Raw genomic sequence first — 18,996 nt, forward strand, 5'->3', positions numbered from 1 at the left:
AGGAGGGTGTGCCTGGGCAAGGATGGCTTCGCCCCAACGTAGTGAGAAAAACAACTGTTTTTCAATATGATGTCGGTCCACCTTTTGCAGCCATTACAGCTTCAACTCTTCTGGGACGGCTGTCCACAAGGACAGTGTGTTTATAGGAATTTCCCACCATTCTTCCAAAAGTGCATTGGTGAGGTCACACACTGATGTTGGTCGAGAAGGCCTGGCTCTCAGTCTCTGTTCTAATTCATCCCAAAGGTGTTCTACCAGGTTCAGGTCAGGACTCTGTGCAGGCCAGTCAAGTTCATCCACACCAGACTCTGTCATTCATGTCTTTATGGACCTTGCTTTGTGCACTGGTGCACAGTCATGTTGGAAGAGGAAGGGGCCCGCTCCAAACTGTTACCACAAGGTTGAGAGCATGGAATTGTCCAAAATGTTTTGGTATCCTGGAGCATTCAAAGTTCCTTTCACTGGAACTAAGGGGCCAAGCCCAACTCCTGAAAAACTACCCCGCATCATAATTCTTCCTCCACCAAATTTCACACTCGGCACACTGCAGTCCAAAATGTACCGTTCTCCCGGCAACCTCCAAACTCAGACTCGTCCATCAGATTGCCAGACGGATGGAAAAGCGTGATCCATCACTCCAGAGAAGGCGTCTCCACTGCTCTAGAGTCCAGTGGCAACAAGCTTTAGACCACTTCATCCGACGTTTCTCATTGGACCTGGTGATGTGTGGCTTAGATGCAGTTGCTCGGCCATGGAAACCCATTCCATGAAGCTCTCTGCGTACTGTATGTGGGCTAATTGGAAGGTCACATGAAGTTTTGAGCTCTGCAGCAACTGACTGCGCAGAAAGTCTTTGCACTATGCGCTTCAGCCTACCACTTCGTGGCTGAGTTGCTGTTATTCCCAAACTCTTCCATTTTCTTATAATACAACAGTTGACTTTGGAATATTTAGGAGCGAGGAAATTTCACGACTGGATTTTGTTGCACAGGTGGCATCCTGTGACAGTTCCACGCTGGAAATCTCTGATCTCTTGAGAGCAGCCCATTCTTTCACAAATGTTTGTAGAAACAGTCTCCATGCCTATGTGCTTGATTTTATACATTTGTGGCCGGGCCAAGTGATTAGGACATCTGATTGTGATCATTTGGATGGGTGGCCAAATACTTTTGGTAATATAGTGTATTTGTTGGGAGGTTAAATTGCAGAGTCTTGTAGGAATGGTTAAAAGGACAGTATTGTATGTGGGAGACAGGTGGTGTGTCAGACCACCTCCTCTGTTCAGGCATGGCTTTCCTCACTCCTCTTTCGTACCATCCGTCCTCCCTGTCCAGAATCTGTACATTTTTGTTCTCAAAGGAGTGCTGTTTCTCCCTGAGGTGCAGGTAGACAGCTGAGTCTTGGCCTGAAGAGTCTGCCCGTCTATGCTGTGCCATGCGTTGGCTTAGTGGTTGTTTTGTTTCCCCAATATATAAATCAGTGCATTCATCATTACACTGGATAGCCTACACCAGATTGTTTTTGTGGGTGTGGGATGTCCGGTCTTTAGGATGCACCAGTTGGGTGTTGCCTTGTTTAGACTTGGACAAACTTTATTGATCCACCAGGGACATTGTTCTGTTTGAAGTGTACTAGGCTGTTGTGTTGGTTAAAAATTCTTCTGAGTTTCTCAGATAGACCTGATACATATGGAATGACAATATCTTTGCGTCTGTCACATTTTTCCTCCTCATCCACTCTGTTCTTGTTATTCCTGGAACAGGATGCATTTTTCACAACCAACCAATTGGGGCAACTACAGGTTTTGAGTGCTTCCCTCAAATGCCTATGCTCTTTCTCTTTGGTCTGTGATCTGGTAGAAACATTATCAGCTCTGTATTGTAGGGTTCTGATAACGCCCAGTAGCTGTTCCAGTGGGTGGTATGAGTTAAAAAGTAGGTATTGATCGCTATGTGTGGGTTTTCGGTAAACCCCGACAGGTTTGCCCCAATGTAAACATCAAAGTCTAAAAAAGGCAACTTACCGTCTCTGACATACTCACGTGTCAACTGGATTTTTTTTGTCCACTGAGTTAATGTGCTGCATGTCATCCACATATCTGTACCAATGTCTTGGTGCTGTTCCATTAAGAGAACTCAGAGCTTCTTCTTTTCTTTGTGGATCTATCCTGTAAGGTGTGATCACCTTAAAATCGACAACTTCTACGAGATACAAAAGTTTATTAATAAAAAATATGCACTAGAATATTCATGTTCTGGACTGTTCTTCCAGCTGCTGTATGTATATGATCCCAAATATTCTTATTCCAGCATTGCAGTGTCAGCACAATCACTGTATTGTATATAAACACAACACATACTGCTCTGGATTTGATAGACAGCAAGCAAAATTTGACAACACTGTTTGTTGTTGAGCTTTGTACAGCAACAATGGTCATGTGACACATCTAATACCTAAGCTTGGCAGCAATAACTAATACAAAAGAACAATAAAACATTGATAATAAATAGCAGTATTGTACTAAAAACTCCTGAGACAAAAAGAAAATCACTGATGCGAATACTGGTAGTAAACAAAATATCTCACACACTTCCTGACAACCACGGAAAATTATTCAACGTTTTGTCCAACATGCAAAAACAATTAGCAAACAATAACACTGTAACATAAAACACTGCGTTTGTTTCCATTCATCACCCGACATAAATTGCAACAGCAAAGGCTTACGGCGACATAAGCGGTTGTCAAAATAATCCAGCCACCGCCGTGGCTTCTACATGTTTTTGTCCAGAACCAAAACAACGGGTGATATAACATTTTTAAAATGTTTTTCCTTCATTTGTGCAAATTTAAACTTGTGCATTTTGTGGGCTGCAGGAAGAAAGGATGCTTTTTTTTTTTTCCATTGCCTCGCCCACTTCTTTTGTTTTCACTGACGTAACCAAAAGTCAGCTTTTGTAAAAACACTATCACTAACTGACCTATTTATCGTATAAATGATCCCTTTGAGTCTCAAATGCTGTCGTCAAAAGCGGATGATCATGTATATCATGGTCGACTTCAGCGGGCACTTTTTAGCAATAGGATAATAAACAAGTGCCACTGTCATCAGACAGTTTTGAGATGAGAGTCAAACATTTCAATGTACCGTATTTTTCTATAAGTCGCTGTTTTTTTCATAGTTTAACCGGGCTCCAGTGCGACTTATATATGTTTTTTTCCGTTTTTATTATGCATTTTCGGCAGGTGCGACTTATACTCTGAAAAATACGGTATATGCCATTTCATCTTCAGGCTTGTTCTGTCAAAAAGAGATGATTGAAGGTGAAGGATGAATTAGTTCTGATAAAACAAACAGCGGCTGACTTAGTGGGCTGCTCTTGCCCTGCTGCTACTTTCTGATGGTTCACTTGTCAGAGCATCTTCTGTCTGAGCAGACGTGGTCTCAGAGCCTGTGTTGCTGTCACTGGTTCCCTCTTCTATGGCTCCCTCCAGGACACTCTCCTTGTCCTCGGATGCTCCTTCTTCACTGCCAGGCGGAGCCTCAAGTTTCTCTGAGGCCTTCTGCTTCCCTGCATCGTTCAAAGACAGTTGACATTTATTTTAAAACACAATGTCAGTATATATATGTACATTATACCAAAAGTTTACATACACTTGTGAAGAACATAATGTATATATATATATATATACGTATATATATATACCCCGAAAGGGACAAGCGGTAGAAAATGGATGGATGTATATATACAGTCGCGATCAAAAGTTTACATACACTTGTAAAGAACATAATGTCATGGCTGTCTTGAGTTTCCAATAATTTCTAAAACTCTTGTTTTTTTGTGATAGAGTGATTAGAGCACATACTTGTTGGTCACAAAAAACATTCATGAAGTTTGGTTCTTTTATGAATTTATTATGGGTCTCCTGAAAATGTGACCAAATCTGCTGGGTCAAAAGTATACATACAGCAATGTTAATATTTGGTTACATGTCCCTTGGCAAGTTTCACTGCAATAAGGCGCTTTTGGTGGCCACCCACAAGCTTCTGGTTGAATTTTTGACCACTCCTCTTGACAAAATTGGTGCAGTTCAGCTAAATGTGTTGGTTTTCTGACATGGACTTGTTTCTTCAGCATTGTCCACATGTTCTCAATTGGGTTTAAGTCAGTACTCTGGGAAGGCCATTCTAAAACCTTAATTCTAGCCTGATATAGCCATTCCTTTACCAATTTTGATGTGTGTTTGGGGTCACTGTCCTGTTGGAACACACAGCTGCGCCCAAACCCAACCTCCGGGCTGATGATTTTAGGTTGTCCTGAAGAATTTGGAGGTAATCCTCCTTTTTCATTGTCCCATTTACTCTCTGTAAAGTACCAGTTCCATTGGCAGCAAAACAGGCCCAGAACATAATACTACAACCACCATGCTTGACGGTAGGTTGGTGTTCCTGGGATTAAAGGCCTTACCTTTTCTCCTCCAAACATATTTCTGGGTATTGTGGCCAAACAGCTCAATTTTTGACCACAGAATTTTCCTCCAGAAGGTCTTATCTTTGTCCATGTGATCAGAAGCAAACTTTAGACGAGCCTTAAGGTGTCGCTTCTGGAGCAAGGGCCTCCTTCTTGCCTTCTTGCAAGGTAGCCTCTCAGTCCATGGCGATGCAAAACACGCTTGACTGTGGACACTGACACCTGTGTTTCAGCAGCTCCTAATTCATTGCAAACCTGCTTTTAGGTGGTTCTCGGTTGACTCTTGATCATCCTGACCAATTTTCTCTCAGCAGCAGGTGATAGCTTGCGTTTACTTCCTAATCGTGACAATGACAAAACTGTGCCATGCACTTTATACTTACGAACAATTGTCTGCACAGTTGCTCTTGGGACCTTAAGCTGCTTTGAAATGGCTCCAAGTGACTTTCCTGACTTGTTCAAGTCAATGATTAGTTTTTTCAGATCTGTGCTGAGTTCCTTTGACTTTCCCATTGTCGCGTTTGTAACCGAGTCTAATGACTGCATCACATGAGCCCTATTTAAATGGGCTCAGAGAAGTCAACAGGTGTCGTCAATCATAATCACTGACATGAAGTTAAGAGGCCGTGTCATGAAGCTAATTTGATTTGATTGTAACTTTTCTATATCACCGAAATAGATTTTGTATATTGCTGTATGTATACTTTTGACCCAGCAGATTTGGTCACATTTTCAGTAGACACATGTCCCTTGGCAAGTTTCACTGCAATAAGGCTCTTTTGGTAGCCATCCACAAGCTTCTGGTTAAATTTTTGACCACTCCTCTTGACAAAATTGGTGCATTTCAACTAAATTTGTTGGTTTTCTGACATGGACTTGTTCCACAATGTTTCAGCCTGCCAGAACAATCTCTCTGCCCCCATATTCCTAAACTGATGTACTAGCTTTTGTTTAGGTGCAAATATCACAGAATAACATTACAAAACATCTCTGACAAAGCATGATCGTAATGTAAGACATTTTCATGTCAGGGTTTCTCGAAATTGCCAAATTACCTGTGGCGGTGGGGGTGTGGTCGATATGACATCATCGCATGAATTTCTATGATGCATATATTCTTTAAAAAGGCAAAAAAATGTCTGTACAATAAGCAGCAACAATAATAAAACGATATTATGTAAGTGTACTTTACTGAGAATGTTTTTTTGTTGTTGTTTTTTTAGAGATTTCTCGAATCCTGTTAGTCACTCTTTCTTTAATATAGGACAACTGGCAAAAAAACTAGCATCTATTGTTGGTGTTTAGAGACTCTGTTTGATACTTCTGTCGCGCCATGTCCGTGACGAAAAGCAAGCTATAGAGAGCGCCTGACGTCACACTTGCTTCGTGTTGCCGGGAGCCTTTCTCTCAGTAAAAACCGCCAGTGACATCTTAAATTGTAAAGATTGCTGTCCGTGGGTATATCTTGAATATATTAAACTACGTCCACAGCGCGGACAAGCTGCCTCCGCTCCAAACAACCATGTGCAAATTGCTTACGTCATCACAACATTGGTTTTGGGAGCACTGTTCAGGTGATTTAAGTATGTCTTTTTCCGGCCAAATTTCGGTGCATCATTAGTCAACAGTGCGCAAATAATAAACTATGTATAGCCATTCATATTCATACTATAACTACCTGCTGGTGTTAATGTGTATGTTAGTGTGTTATGGTCATGTCATTTTTCCCATGGTCTGTGAACATACCGTGTCAGCGGACAATGAACAAGGGTTGTGTGTCTATGAGTGAAGCATTGAGGCAGACGTGTGTGCACGGAGAAAATAATTATTGGAATTGGGCCCGTTGTCAACAAAAAATTGGCCATGGAATCTAAAAAGAGCGTGAGACTTTGTTTATTTCTGGACGCTACAATACATTCCATCCATCCATCCATCTTCTTCCGCTTATCCGAGGTCGGGTCGCGGGGGCAGCAGTCTAAGCAAGGAAGCCCAGACTTCCCTCTCCCCAGCCACTTCGTCCAGCTCTTCCTGTGGGACCCCGAGGCGTTCCCAGGCCAGCCGGGAGACATAGTCTTCCCAACGTGTCCTGGGTCTTCCCCGCGGCCTCCTACCGGTCGGACGTGCCCTAAACACCTCCCTAGGGAGGCGTTCGGGTGGCATCCTGACCAGATGCCCGAACCACCTCATCTGGCTCCTCTCGATGTGGAGGAGCAGCGGCTTTACTTTGAGCTCCTCCCGGATGGCAGAGCTTCTCACCCTATCTCTAAGCGAGAGCCCCGCCACCCGGCGGAGGAAACTCATTTCGGCCGCTTGTACCAGTGATCTTGTCCTTTCGGTCATAACCCAAAGCTCATGACCATAGGTGAGGATGGGAACGTAGATCGACCGGTAAATTGAGAGCTTTGCCTTCCGGCTCAGCTCCTTCTTCACCACAACGGATCGATACAGCGTCCGCATTACTGAAGACGCCGCACCGATCCGCCTGTCGATCTCACGATCCACTCTTCCCTCACTCGTGAACAAGACTCCGAGGTACTTGAACTCCTCCACTTGGGGCAAGATCTCCTCCCCAACCTGGAGATGGCACTCCACCCTTTTCCGGGCGAGAACCATGGACTCGGACTTGGAGGTGCTGATTCTCATCCCAGTCGCTTCACACTCAGCTGCGAACCGATCCAGTGAGAGCTGAAGATCCTGGCCAGATGAAGCCATCAGGACCACATCATCTGCAAAAAGCAGAGACCTAATCCTGCAGCCACCAAACCAGATCCCCTCAACGCCATGACTGCGCCTAGAAATTCTGTCCATAAAAGTTATGAACAGAATCGGTGACAAAGGGCAGCCTTGGCGGAGTCCAACCCTCACTGGAAACGTGTCCGACTTACTACCGGCAATGCGGACCAAGCTCTGGCACTGATCATACAGGGAGCGGACTGCCACAATCAGACAGACCGATACCCCGTACTCTCTGAGCACTCCCCACAGGACTTCCCGAGGGACACGGTCGAATGCCTTCTCCAAGTCCACAAAACACATGTAGACTGGTTGGGCAAACTCCCATGCACCCTCAAGGACCCTGCCGAGAGTATAGAGCTGGTCCACAGTTCCACGACCAGGACGAAAACCACACTGTTCCTCCTGAATCCGAGGTTCGACTATCCGGCGTAGCCTCCTCTCCAGTACACCTGAATAGACCTTACCGGGAAGGCTGAGGAGTGTGATCCCACGATAGATAGAACACACCCTCCGGTTCCCCTTCTTAAAGAGAGGAACCACCACCCCGGTCTGCCAATCCAGTGGTGCCGCCCCCGATGTCCACGCGATGCTGCAGAGTCTTGTCAACCAAGACAGCCCCACAGCATCCAGAGCCTTAAGGAACTCCGGGCGGATCTCATCTACCCCCGGGGCCTTGCCACCGAGGAGCTTTTTAACTACCTCAGCAACCTCAGCCCCAGAAATAGGAGAGCCCACCACAGACTCTTCAGGCACTGCTTCCTCATAGGAAGACATGTTGGTGGGATTGAGGAGGTCTTCGAAGTATTCCCTCCACCGATCCACAACATCCGCAGTCGAGGTCAGCAGAACACCATCCTCGCCATACACGGTGTTGATAGTGCACTGCTTTCCCTTCCTGAGGCGGCGGATGGTGGTCCAGAATTGCTTCGAAGCCGTCCGGAAGTCGTTTTCCATGGCCTCACCGAACTCCTCCCATGTCCGAGTTTTTGCCTCTGCGACCGCTGAAGCCGCACACCGCTTGGCCTGTCGGTACTTGTCCGCTGCCTCAGGAGTCCTATGAGCCAAAAGAACCCGATAGGACTCCTTCTTCAGCTTGACGGCATCCCTCACCGCCGGTGTCCACCAACGGGTTCTAGGATTACCGCCACGACAAGCACCAACTACCTTGCGGCCACAGCTCCAATCAGCCGCCTCGACAATAGAGGCGCGGAACATGGTCCATTCGGACTCAATGTCCAGCACCTCCCTCGTGACATGTTCAAAGTTCTTCCGGAGGTGGGAATTGAAACTCTCTCTGACAGGAGACTCTGCCAGACGTTCCCAGCAAACCCTCACAATGCGTTTGGGCCTGCCAGGTCTGTCCGGCATTATGTTTGAACATGGTGTTCGTTATGGACAATCTGTGACGGGCACAAAAGTCCAATAACATAACACCGCTCGGGTTCAGATCCGGGCAGCCATTCTTCCCAATCACGCCTCTCCAGGTTTCACTGTCGCTGCCAACATGAGCATTGAAGTCCCCCAGTAGAACAAGGGAATCACCCGGGGGAGCACTCTCAAGTACTCCCTCGAGTGAATCCAAAAAGGGTGGGTACTCTGAGCTGCGGTTTGGCGCGTAAACGCAAACAACAGTCAGGACCCGTCCCCCCACCCGAAGGCGGAGGGAAGCTACCCTCTCGTCCACCGGGTTGAACTCCAACGTACAGGCTCTGAGCCGGGGGGAAACAAGAATTGCCACCCCAGCCCGTCGCCTCTCACTGCCGGCAACGCCAGAGTGGAAGAGAGTCCAGCCCCTCTCGAGAGAACTGGTTCCAGAGCCCTTGCTGTGCGTCGAAGTGAGTCCGACTATATCTAGCCGGAACTTCTCCACCTCGCGCACTAGCTCAGGCTCCTTCCCCCCCAGCGAGGTGACGTTCCACGTCGCAAGAGCTAGCTTCTGTAGCCGAGGATCGGACCGCCAAGTGCCCTGCCCTCGGCTGCCGCCCAGCTCACACCGCACCCGACCTCTATGACCCCTACTATGGGTGGTGAGCCCATTGGAGGGGGGACCCACGTTGCCTCTTCGGGCTGTGCCCGGCCGGGCCCCATGGGGACAGGCCCGGCCACCAGGCGCTCGCCATCGTGCCCCACCTCCGGGCCTGGCTCCAGAGGGGGGCCCCGGTGACCCGCGTCCGGGCAAGGGAAATCTGGGTTCCTTGCTTGTTTTCTTCATAGAGGTCTTCGAGCTGCTCTTTGTCTGATCCCTCACCTAGGACCAGTTTGTCTTGGGAGACCCTACCAGGGGGCATAAAGCCCCCGGACAACATAGCTCCTAGGATCATTGGGACACGCAAACTCCTCTACCACGTTAAGGTGGCAGCTCAGAGAGGAGGCTACAATACATTATGCTACTTTATTTTGTTAGGTGTGGCGGCTAAAATGAAGGAGAAACCCTAAACGTAAAAGTGTGTGATTGGTTTGAGAAAGTGTCTTGACATGCTTTGATGTCTGATTGACAATTTGCAATAAAAACTGTCTCCTTTCGACATCCTGCAAGCCAACATTTCTGTTGAGATTTTATGTCATCTTACTTACTAAAGCAGTCACAGTAAATATCTAAATGTGATGTTGTCACTGCACCTTAACCGTAATCTGAACACAGAAGTGAAGCACCACCCACCTCTGAAAGAAACGTGAGGCGGGCGTCCCCTCTTCACAGGGCGAAAAATAGTCCTTTCTTGCCATAGCTTTGAATCTGATATTTTCATAAGTTTGACAACTTTCCTTTGTCCATTTCTGTTCGCTTCTGTTCAGTAGCAAGTGAACTGCAGCCAAGTTCACCCTTCTACGGCACGCCCCGAGGGTCAAAAAGGATCTGTTTGCGGTATTCGCTTGTTAAAAAAATTAGTCCCGTTATTGAAATTTATAGTTAACGCGTTATTATCGTGTTAACTTTGACAGCCATAATTTGTAATAATAAATATGATAAGAATTTTTTTTTAGCATTATGTTTGTGTCCAATTACAGTAAGTTAGTTTATTCTAAACATTCCTGCCACATAATTTTACACACTTGAACATTTTTAAGGCTTTTTTTTAGGACATATACCGCAATAATATTGTACTGTGGCCTTAATACCGCGATAAAATCATACCGTCACATTTTGATATCGTTAGGTCCCTACATTATTAAAAGTTTAATTGTTAGTTAGCTTTTCTTGGAAACAACATTTTCCAGACGGATATAAACATGTCCACTGAGGAGGAAACTGCTTGTCAGAAAGTAAACGTTGAAAGACATTAAAGTGAACATTACTATTTTACACCGAATGTTTACATTATCACTTTAAAGATATACATCTGTAAGTTTTTAAATATTTGCTTGAAACAGTGGATGTTCCTGCACAATTTGCACTTAAAAATACATATTTGTAGTATGATTAGAACATTTGAGCATTATGTTTGTGTTGAATTACAGTAAAATGTGTTTATCCTAAACATTCCCGCCACTTCATTTTACACACTAGGGCATATTTTTAATGGGCGATTAACGCCAACACTTCCTTTTTGACTTTCCTGCCGTGTTGGAGCAGGGGGAACTTGGCTGCAGTTCACTTGCTACTGATGAGCCACAAGCGAGCAGAAATGGATAAAGCAAAGGGCACATTATGAAAATATCAGGTTAAAAGCCATGGCAAGTTGTTCTCCCGACAAAAAAGGCCTATTTTTTGCTGTGAGAAGAGGCGACATCCCTGCAGCAAACGCCTGCTGCACGCGTCTTTCTAGAAGTGGGTGGTGCTTCACTTCAGTGTTCAGATTACGATTAAGGTGCAGTGATAACATAACATTTAGATTTTTACTGCAACTGATTTAGTAAGTAAGACAACATAAATGAGAGAAATGAATGGCAGTCGGCAGATTGTCGAAAGGACCCTTTTTTTATTGCAAACAGTCGATCCAACATCAAAACATGCCAAGATACTTTCTCAAACCAATCACACACTTTTCTGGCTTCAAAATAAAAGCTCTACACTATACATCCAGTTTACCTACGCTTAGGGTTTCTCCTCCTACGGCCTTTATACTAACCGCCACACCTAACAAAATAAAGTAATAGAATGTATTGTAGCGTCCAGTCTGACGCTCTTTTTAGCTTTTATGGCCAATTTTATGCTAACATTGGGTCCAATTACACCAAGTATTTCCTCCGTGCACACACATCTGTCTCAGTGTTTCACTCCTAGACAAAACACTTGTTCAATCTCTGCCCACACGGTGTGTTCAAAGACCATGGGAAAAATGACAACCATAATACACTAACATACACATTAACACCAGCCATACGCACAAGGTTGTCTGGAGCAAAGGCAGCTTGTCCGCACTGTGGACGCACTTTAATATATTCGAGATATACCCGCGGACAGCGGTCTTCACAATTTAAGATGACACTGGCGGTTTTTAACGAGAGAAGGGCTCCCAGCAACGCGAAGCAAGTGTGCTTTCCGTCATGGACATGGCGCGACAGAATCTAAACAGTCTCTAAACACGAGTACAGTTGCCAGTAACACCAAAAATAGATGCTAGATTTGTTGCTAGTTGTTTTTATTACAGAAAAAGTGACTAAAAGGATTGAACAAATCTAAATAAAAATTAAAACAAATTCTCAACAAAGTACATTGTACAATAAGCAGCAACAATTTAAAAGTAACAAAACAATATTATGTAAGAAAAAAATATATGTTAATATAAAAATAATCTATTTTATTATATTTTAATATACTTAATAATAACATATTTGCTTTAAATGTGTAATCAAATCCCTTTAAAAGAATATATGCATCATAGCAAATCATGCAATGACGTCATATCGACCACGCCCCTAATCACGCCCCCACCGCCACAGGTATTTTGGCAATTTAGGGAAAACCCTAACATTAAATAAATAACAATGTCTTACATTACGATCATGATTTGTTAGAGATGCTTTGTAATGTTATTCTGTGATATTTGTACCTAAAAAAATGCTAATAGATCAGTTTAGGAATATGGGGGCGGGTGGAGTGGGGTGGGGGTGTATTCTTCTGGCTGGCTGAAATATTGTGTTAATTCTTTTATACCATATTCTGCTCGAGTCCTCAATTACAAAATGATTAGCATGCTAAATATTACATTTTATTAATTAATAGAGCAGGTTAAAACATTGTCATGCAGCAATATGAAGCCATCCCCCCTGAAAATGATATGTCGAGGTTACACATATTAATGATGAAAAATTATACCTATCTGCGATTAATCGTGATTAATTTTTATTTAACTATAAACAAAATGCGTATGTATATACATGGTGTTCCTGGGATTAAAGGCCTCACCTTTTCTCCTTCAAATATATTGCTGGGTATTGTGGCCAAACAGCTCATTTTTTGCTTCATTCTGTTAAAGCACTAATAGTAACATATACAAGCCGGTTGTGTTCTATCACAGATGCATCTCTGATGGTTTATTACTTCTTTGTTAAAATGGGCTGCAAAATGAGAGGGAAACACAGTTAATCTAAATGGGTCATATTATGATTATTTTCTTCTACATTTAAAACACTTCCTTGTTGTCTACATAAATAGCCATGGAAAACGACTTCCGGGCGGCTTCGAAGCGATTCTTAAATCAAAATTGTGCATTGATTATGTTTACAGACCATCTTCAAGCTGCTTTCTGACCGTCCCTTCAAGATGTACCGTATTGTGTGCGCGTCTAATTTTCGTGGCTCCACTTTGACTGTCTTCCTCACTCCAACTTTGTTGTCGTTTTTCACGCCCTCTATTGTATGTCTATTGACAGATATAAGTTCAAACTACGCTACTTTGTATTAGAATGCAAGAGAATGCAAGTCCATGCAAGACCTAGTCTGTCCCACAACAAGAGGATAGCAAAAAAGGAGCAGCTTATTGACTACAGTGCGCAAGGCACTCTGGGTACAATTCTACCATATATGGATAATCCGCTGATGTCACACACTGCAAAATGTCACAAATGGAGCAAATTCCAAACAGCTCGTTTGGCGGAAGTAGGAAGGAAGGCAAAATTAAATATATCCGCAATGCCTCCACACCGGACTTATGCAGATCCCAAATGTACAACAGCAAGTACCAATAGGTGAGAAAAGCTGATTTTGCCACTTCAATGTAGGAATAGCGACGGAACGATGTTTTGATAAGCAATACAAACAAGAGTAAAAAGTGTTACAAAAAACCCTGCTCTCCCCCTACATTAACATTAAAATCAGCGCACATTTACATGAAGGAATGATTTTGATTTTTTTAATGGCTGGTGCGTGTTATAAGTCGCAAGCACGAGTGTCCACCGCTGTACGAAATTAAACCTACCCCAGTAGGTCAATAACTTAGTATTTTTAAATAAATTAGATTTGAAAACTTGCACATTTAAATAAAGAAACTAGAGTGTTGTGTCACAGCCAATTATGCAATTTAGACAATAACCACACTTTGCGAACCCCTACAACCCACCACTACAGATAAATTCTGGTCCTATGAGAAACGACGTGAACTAGCGCAATGACTAGTTGAAGAACTCACCTCGTGGATCTTTGATGGCAGCCTCAATATCCTCGCCTTCCTTGGTAGTACTTTCACTCAGTGTATTCTGTTGGGATTTGCCATGAGTTGCATGTTTTTCTTCTTCTGTTAAGACACAGCTGGGCGCCTCTTTAACTCCTCCTGTATCTTTCTCTCGTTCAGCCATTCGTTTGCGGGCTGCCTCTTCTGCTGCAGACATATCTGCAGATATCTTCTCCATGTCCACTTCCACTTTCATACAGCAAAGCTGAAAAAACAAGTTTTATTAGAAATATTCAGATTTAGTCAGAAACTAGTAACACTTTTAACATAATGCCTAATGTTTGAACTTTATAATACATTTTTATAGTTTTCCACCAGAGTGCATTAAAAGGCATCATCAAGAACAAATGGCGTCGCCTGTTGCAAGTGCAGCCCAAAAATTTCGCTATTTATTTCAGAGCAACAAATCATAGATGATGACAAACATGTTACTGCCAAAACATGTGGATTGAGTTACCAGCAGCTGGTGGCTGTGAGGCAGATGTAGACTGGCATTTTACCACAGCTTTTCATTGTACAGTTAAACATGCAAAATAAGCCTTGCGTGAGAGTAAGTAGGGACCTAGTTTGAGGTATTAAAAAAAAAAAAGAAAAGAGGCCATACTCTTTTGAGCTCATTTGTGAACGACTCTGTGGCTTCAATGAATTTTCTTTTCTTATCCTGGTGGCGGTCTTCAATCTGAAGCAACTCAGCTTCCAACTTTCTCTGTGACAAGAGACGCAAAGTTAAAAGAAGTTCTGCCATGGTTGAATGACGTAATGGTAAGAAGGTGATTATACCTGGTGAACCATCAAAGACTGAACCTGGCGTTTGAGGACCTGCATACGAGCAGTGGTCACAACAGACCGCACATCAGGGACTACACTCTCACTGAGAATCTCACTTATCAGACGGTGGTTGCGCTGGAAACGGGCAGCTGCCGAGTGCTTTACTGAAAATCCATCATCATAATCTAGAGAAGCATTAGAAAAAGTTTGGATGTTCAGGCCTTAGAAGTAATTTATTACAGTCATTCAAGTTTCCCCATACAAGATACAAATGACATAAGTATAGTGTGTAAATATGTACACTCCTCACAAAAAGTTAAGGATATTCAGCTTCTGGCTGAAATTTCAGCCTGAAGCTAGCATGCACTGTAAACTTTACAGGTGAACATGTAACCATCTTTGAACTTTTGAATGCATATGTTCAACTGCCTATGGATGTTCTCAATCAATTAGGTTTTGGGGACGGCATGGCTCGGTTGGTAGAGCGGCCGTGCCAGCAACTTGAGGGTTCCTGGTTCAATACCCAGCTTGTTATCCTAGTCACGTCCGTTGTGTACTTGAGCAAGACACTTCACTCTTGCTCCTGATGGATCGTGGTTAGGGCCTTGCATGGCAGGTCCCGCCATCAGTGTGTGAATGTGGAAATAGTATCAAAGCGCTTTGAGTACCTTGACGGTAGAAAAGCGCTATACAAGTTTAACCCATTTACCATTACCATTTAGATCATTGTATTCTCAGGATTTCAACCTAAGTGTACAGTTCTTCTTAGAAGACGTTTTGCAATCCATTAAAACCCCTGAGAATACAATGAGTTGAACATATGCATTCAAAAATTTATGTTCAGCTGTTGAGTGTTTCACTACCTTTTGCACAACTGGTTGTTTTCTAAAAAGGAACTGAATGACAAAATTTACAACACATGTGTGACGCACGAATGCATCGATACAAATCTTGGTTCAATTAGAACTGGTAATTAAACTGACATCTTCATCATACTGTCCACATCATCATGAGACCAAGACCACAACTAACAATTCATCCAATAGTACCGAAACAGGCTTCTAACAGGATGTTCCCAAAAAGAAGTGATCACTGTGCATAGTGTTACAGAGTGTCATCAGCAGGTAACTAGCTATACTGTAGAGCAATAAAAATCTATAGAGATTTTTCCCAGAAGTATCCCACAATGCTTAGCCGGAATCCGTTTTGAAGGGCGAGCACCAATGTTCTCGATAGCGCTACATGCAATGCTGAGGAACTTTTCTGAGGAAAATAACTTTGCAAAAGCTGTGATAAGATGGAGACAAAACAGCGAGTCCTTGGATCAGAAGTCCTTCGTCGTTACAAGGAGGAAGCGGCCGTGATGGGATGTAAGGATCGACAAGTCTGAGTGGAGCAGAGACCACAACATCTTCCTCCATGTCTCATACCCGGACTTGGTGAACTCTTATTTTCCAACCGAGCCAATTTTACACTTTAAAGGACTTTCAAAACTATAAGAGACTTGATCATCAAAGCGAGAGTCATGCACGAACATAAATTATCGAAGCCAAGTTTAACACCCTGGATAAGTAGGGATAACAAATCTAAGGGCATCTCAGCACACTGTGACTGTAAGACAGAATTGGGAGAATGCTGTTTACATGTGGCTTCAGTTTTGTTTTATGTGGAGGCTACAGTTCGAATAAGGGAAGTGAGTAAAGGAACTCAGAAACCTGCTTACTGGATGCTGCCTACTTCAAAGACCTAAAATTAAATGAGCTGAACAAACACGAAGATGTTCATAGCCCGTTACATTTGCTCAGTTAATTGCAGCAATTCATGCTCGCTTTTGCCTTTCACACTTCTTTTTGGTGGTTTCTCCCTGGCCATAAATAACCATAGGAATTCGGTAAAAGCTAATTTTATCCCTTCCTGCTCGATTGTGACAGTTGACAATAGCACATGTCGTTGGCATTATGAATATTGCTGCATAAAAATACCGGCAACGCATTGTGGGAAATGTAACGAAAATCCGAACCTCTCTATATTCAGCCTGCGTACCAAACATCACCCAAAAGTCATCCATTGAGTTTCACCAGAGAAGTGCACATTCATGCAGTCCTTTTTATTCTTTGCAACTGACAAAAGCAACATGCACGCTTTAAAAGGAATATAGCAATAGACAACAGTAGAAGATGACGACTGGCATGTAAACTTTAATCCATCCACACTGATATTTGACTGGTGTGGTGGCTCTGGATTATTTCATTTGGACCCGTACAAGCACAAGACTCTGGACTTAAAGTTTGCTATAGTAATATATATCTGTTAACATTGTCAGTATGCATCGAAACTCTGCTCTAAATTCCCACGCAGTAAGAATTACATGTGGAAGTCAGGAATTGTTTGTTGTTTCATGTATTACCTGGTAGTTCGTAATTAAATACAGACAGTCACAAATGGCGAAGGCGAAGTATCTGCTCTGTTACTGAGATCGAAATACTTCTTTACATTATGCAGGGCACCTCGGTGTATATTACCACGGCTGTGAAATGCAAGGTGTGGAAGCGTGCAGAACCACTCAACAGTCATAAAGCCCAGTCTCGCTCGCACGCACACACGAAAAGCCTGCTCTAAACCCAACAAGCTATTTGTTGGATATAATGCAATATCCATCAAATTGAGTGCTAAATGCAAATTCAAGGCTGAATCTAATCTGATGTGCACTTGCAACCAGCTAGATTTCTACCTGAATATTGTTATCTTTAACTGCAATTATTCTATACCCCGGGAGAGCAACATTTCCCTGGCACTATATTCTGATTTGTGTGTCACTCTATAAAACAACAGGAAAATTATGTTCATTTAAAAATACTACATGTATTTAAAAGATTTGTACCTGGAGAGGAAAACGAGATCCTCTGTGTGGTCCTGCTAAAGTAATTTCAGCAGTGTCAAAATACTGTCAAGGCTGGTATACAAAGAATTAAGATGAGTGGGCTTACCATCTGGATCCTCAGCTGGCTGAATACTCATGTAAGGCTCCCCTTTGTCAAGTCTGGACTGCCTCTGGCGGCTCTCCTCTTCCAGTGCCGCCTCAGCCCGGCTTTTTGCATTGATGTAAGCCAGGTATGCTGGCGAGTTGTGATAAGCCTTCATGCTTTCGTTATATTCGATCTATGTTGGAGGAGATGACAGGAATGACAAAGAAACAGAGAAGGCAAACTGGAACACATGTGGACCCTTGTTTCTATCACCTTGGTCAAGATAAGGGAAGAGGTTACAGATCATTTGTTACAAAAGGAAGAAATTATGACAACAGGGGCCCACATCTGTTGGGAGACACACATCTAATGGTCATCCATCAGAAAAGACCCAGACACATCCCTTGTAAAACAACCAACCTTCTCTGCTTCGTAGTCATTCAAATAATCCTGTTTCTCCTCATCAGTGAGGTCCCTCCACATGCCACCGATTATCTTCCCAATTTCCCATAGCTTCAGATCAGGATTGGAGGCTTTTACTTGATCCCAAACCTGGTGATGAGAACCAGACATGGGGGTGGGATTGGGCTGGGTTGGAGGGGCTATACGTGGTTATCACTTTGCAGAGAGGTCACAAACCAGAGGAGGCCGTGTGCTTTAAGCTCCATCTCCAAGTTGATAAATCCCACTAAAGGAATATGGACAGTCCTACCTGTGTCCTGTCTTAATTTATAGCAACCTACAAATCTACCTTAACATGCAAAAAACACTAACATGTCAAACAAAGTTCATATTTTACTTTACTGAATCAATGTATTCCAACAATGCACATGACACCAAATACACTCATTTCACAAACGTACCTTTCGACTGTATCTCATGTATGGCATCAATGGCTTATCGGGTGGCTTGGGTGGTTTTGGAATATTTATTCCGGGGGAATTCTGACATTAAAAAAAGAAAAAAGACCTTTAAAAATTGGTTGTATTTTCAGAAAACATTTAAACGGGCCAACCAAATCTATGTTTGCGATTAGGAATTTCGCAATCTGATATTGGTATCGGTTCGATATCAACAAAGACAAGTATTAGTTCATACCACGTGCATCTAAAATCTTTGCTATAAGCTTAGTACAAGCAGTCCTGCAGCGTGTTAACTTGTGCAAAGATGGACAGCCAGTTAATATCTAAATGTCCTCCAAAAAGCATACAATATTGTTTTTTCTTGTATTTTAGTCAAGTCATTTTCAAATGGTAAAGATGGTAGGTTATAAGCAGTGTTAGGAAAATAACTTTAAAAAGTAATTAATTACAGTTACTTTCCCAAAAAGTTAAATTAATTGCTAACAATTTTTCTTTAATAGATTAATTTATTACCAGGGAAAAGTAATTAATGATTACTCCTATTACTTTTTTTAAAACTTTCAAACACCAGGTTATTTGAG

At 43.0% G+C, this 18,996-nt stretch overlaps 1 protein-coding gene across 6 annotated transcripts in view; it reads right to left on the reverse strand.

The window, feature by feature from the left end:
* Positions 1 to 2,199: 2,199 nt before the first annotated feature.
* Positions 2,200 to 18,996, reverse strand: part of LOC133617262 (SWI/SNF-related matrix-associated actin-dependent regulator of chromatin subfamily E member 1-like) — a 33,481-nt gene continuing 16,684 nt past the window's right edge. For 3 of the 6 annotated variants that reach the window (XM_061977145.2, XM_061977143.2, XM_061977144.2), the window contains 7 exons: positions 18,416 to 18,496; positions 17,973 to 18,104; positions 17,574 to 17,745; positions 14,599 to 14,771; positions 14,423 to 14,524; positions 13,777 to 14,023; positions 2,200 to 3,572 (listed from right to left, as the gene is read on the reverse strand). In XM_061977145.2, coding sequence (XP_061833129.1) covers positions 3,367 to 3,572; positions 13,777 to 14,023; positions 14,423 to 14,524; positions 14,599 to 14,771; positions 17,574 to 17,745; positions 17,973 to 18,104; positions 18,416 to 18,496 — 1,113 coding nt within the window. In that variant the 3' untranslated portion in view covers positions 2,200 to 3,366. Of the gene's footprint in view, positions 3,573 to 13,776; positions 14,024 to 14,422; positions 14,525 to 14,598; positions 14,772 to 17,467; positions 17,503 to 17,573; positions 17,746 to 17,972; positions 18,105 to 18,415; positions 18,497 to 18,996 lie in introns of all 6 variants that reach the window. The other 3 variants (XM_061977147.2, XM_061977146.2, XM_061977148.2) reach the window with 2 other exon arrangements.

This window comes from Nerophis lumbriciformis, linkage group LG16 (assembly GCF_033978685.3).
Source record: "Nerophis lumbriciformis linkage group LG16, RoL_Nlum_v2.1, whole genome shotgun sequence".
Taxonomy (NCBI): Eukaryota; Metazoa; Chordata; class Actinopteri; order Syngnathiformes; family Syngnathidae; genus Nerophis; species Nerophis lumbriciformis.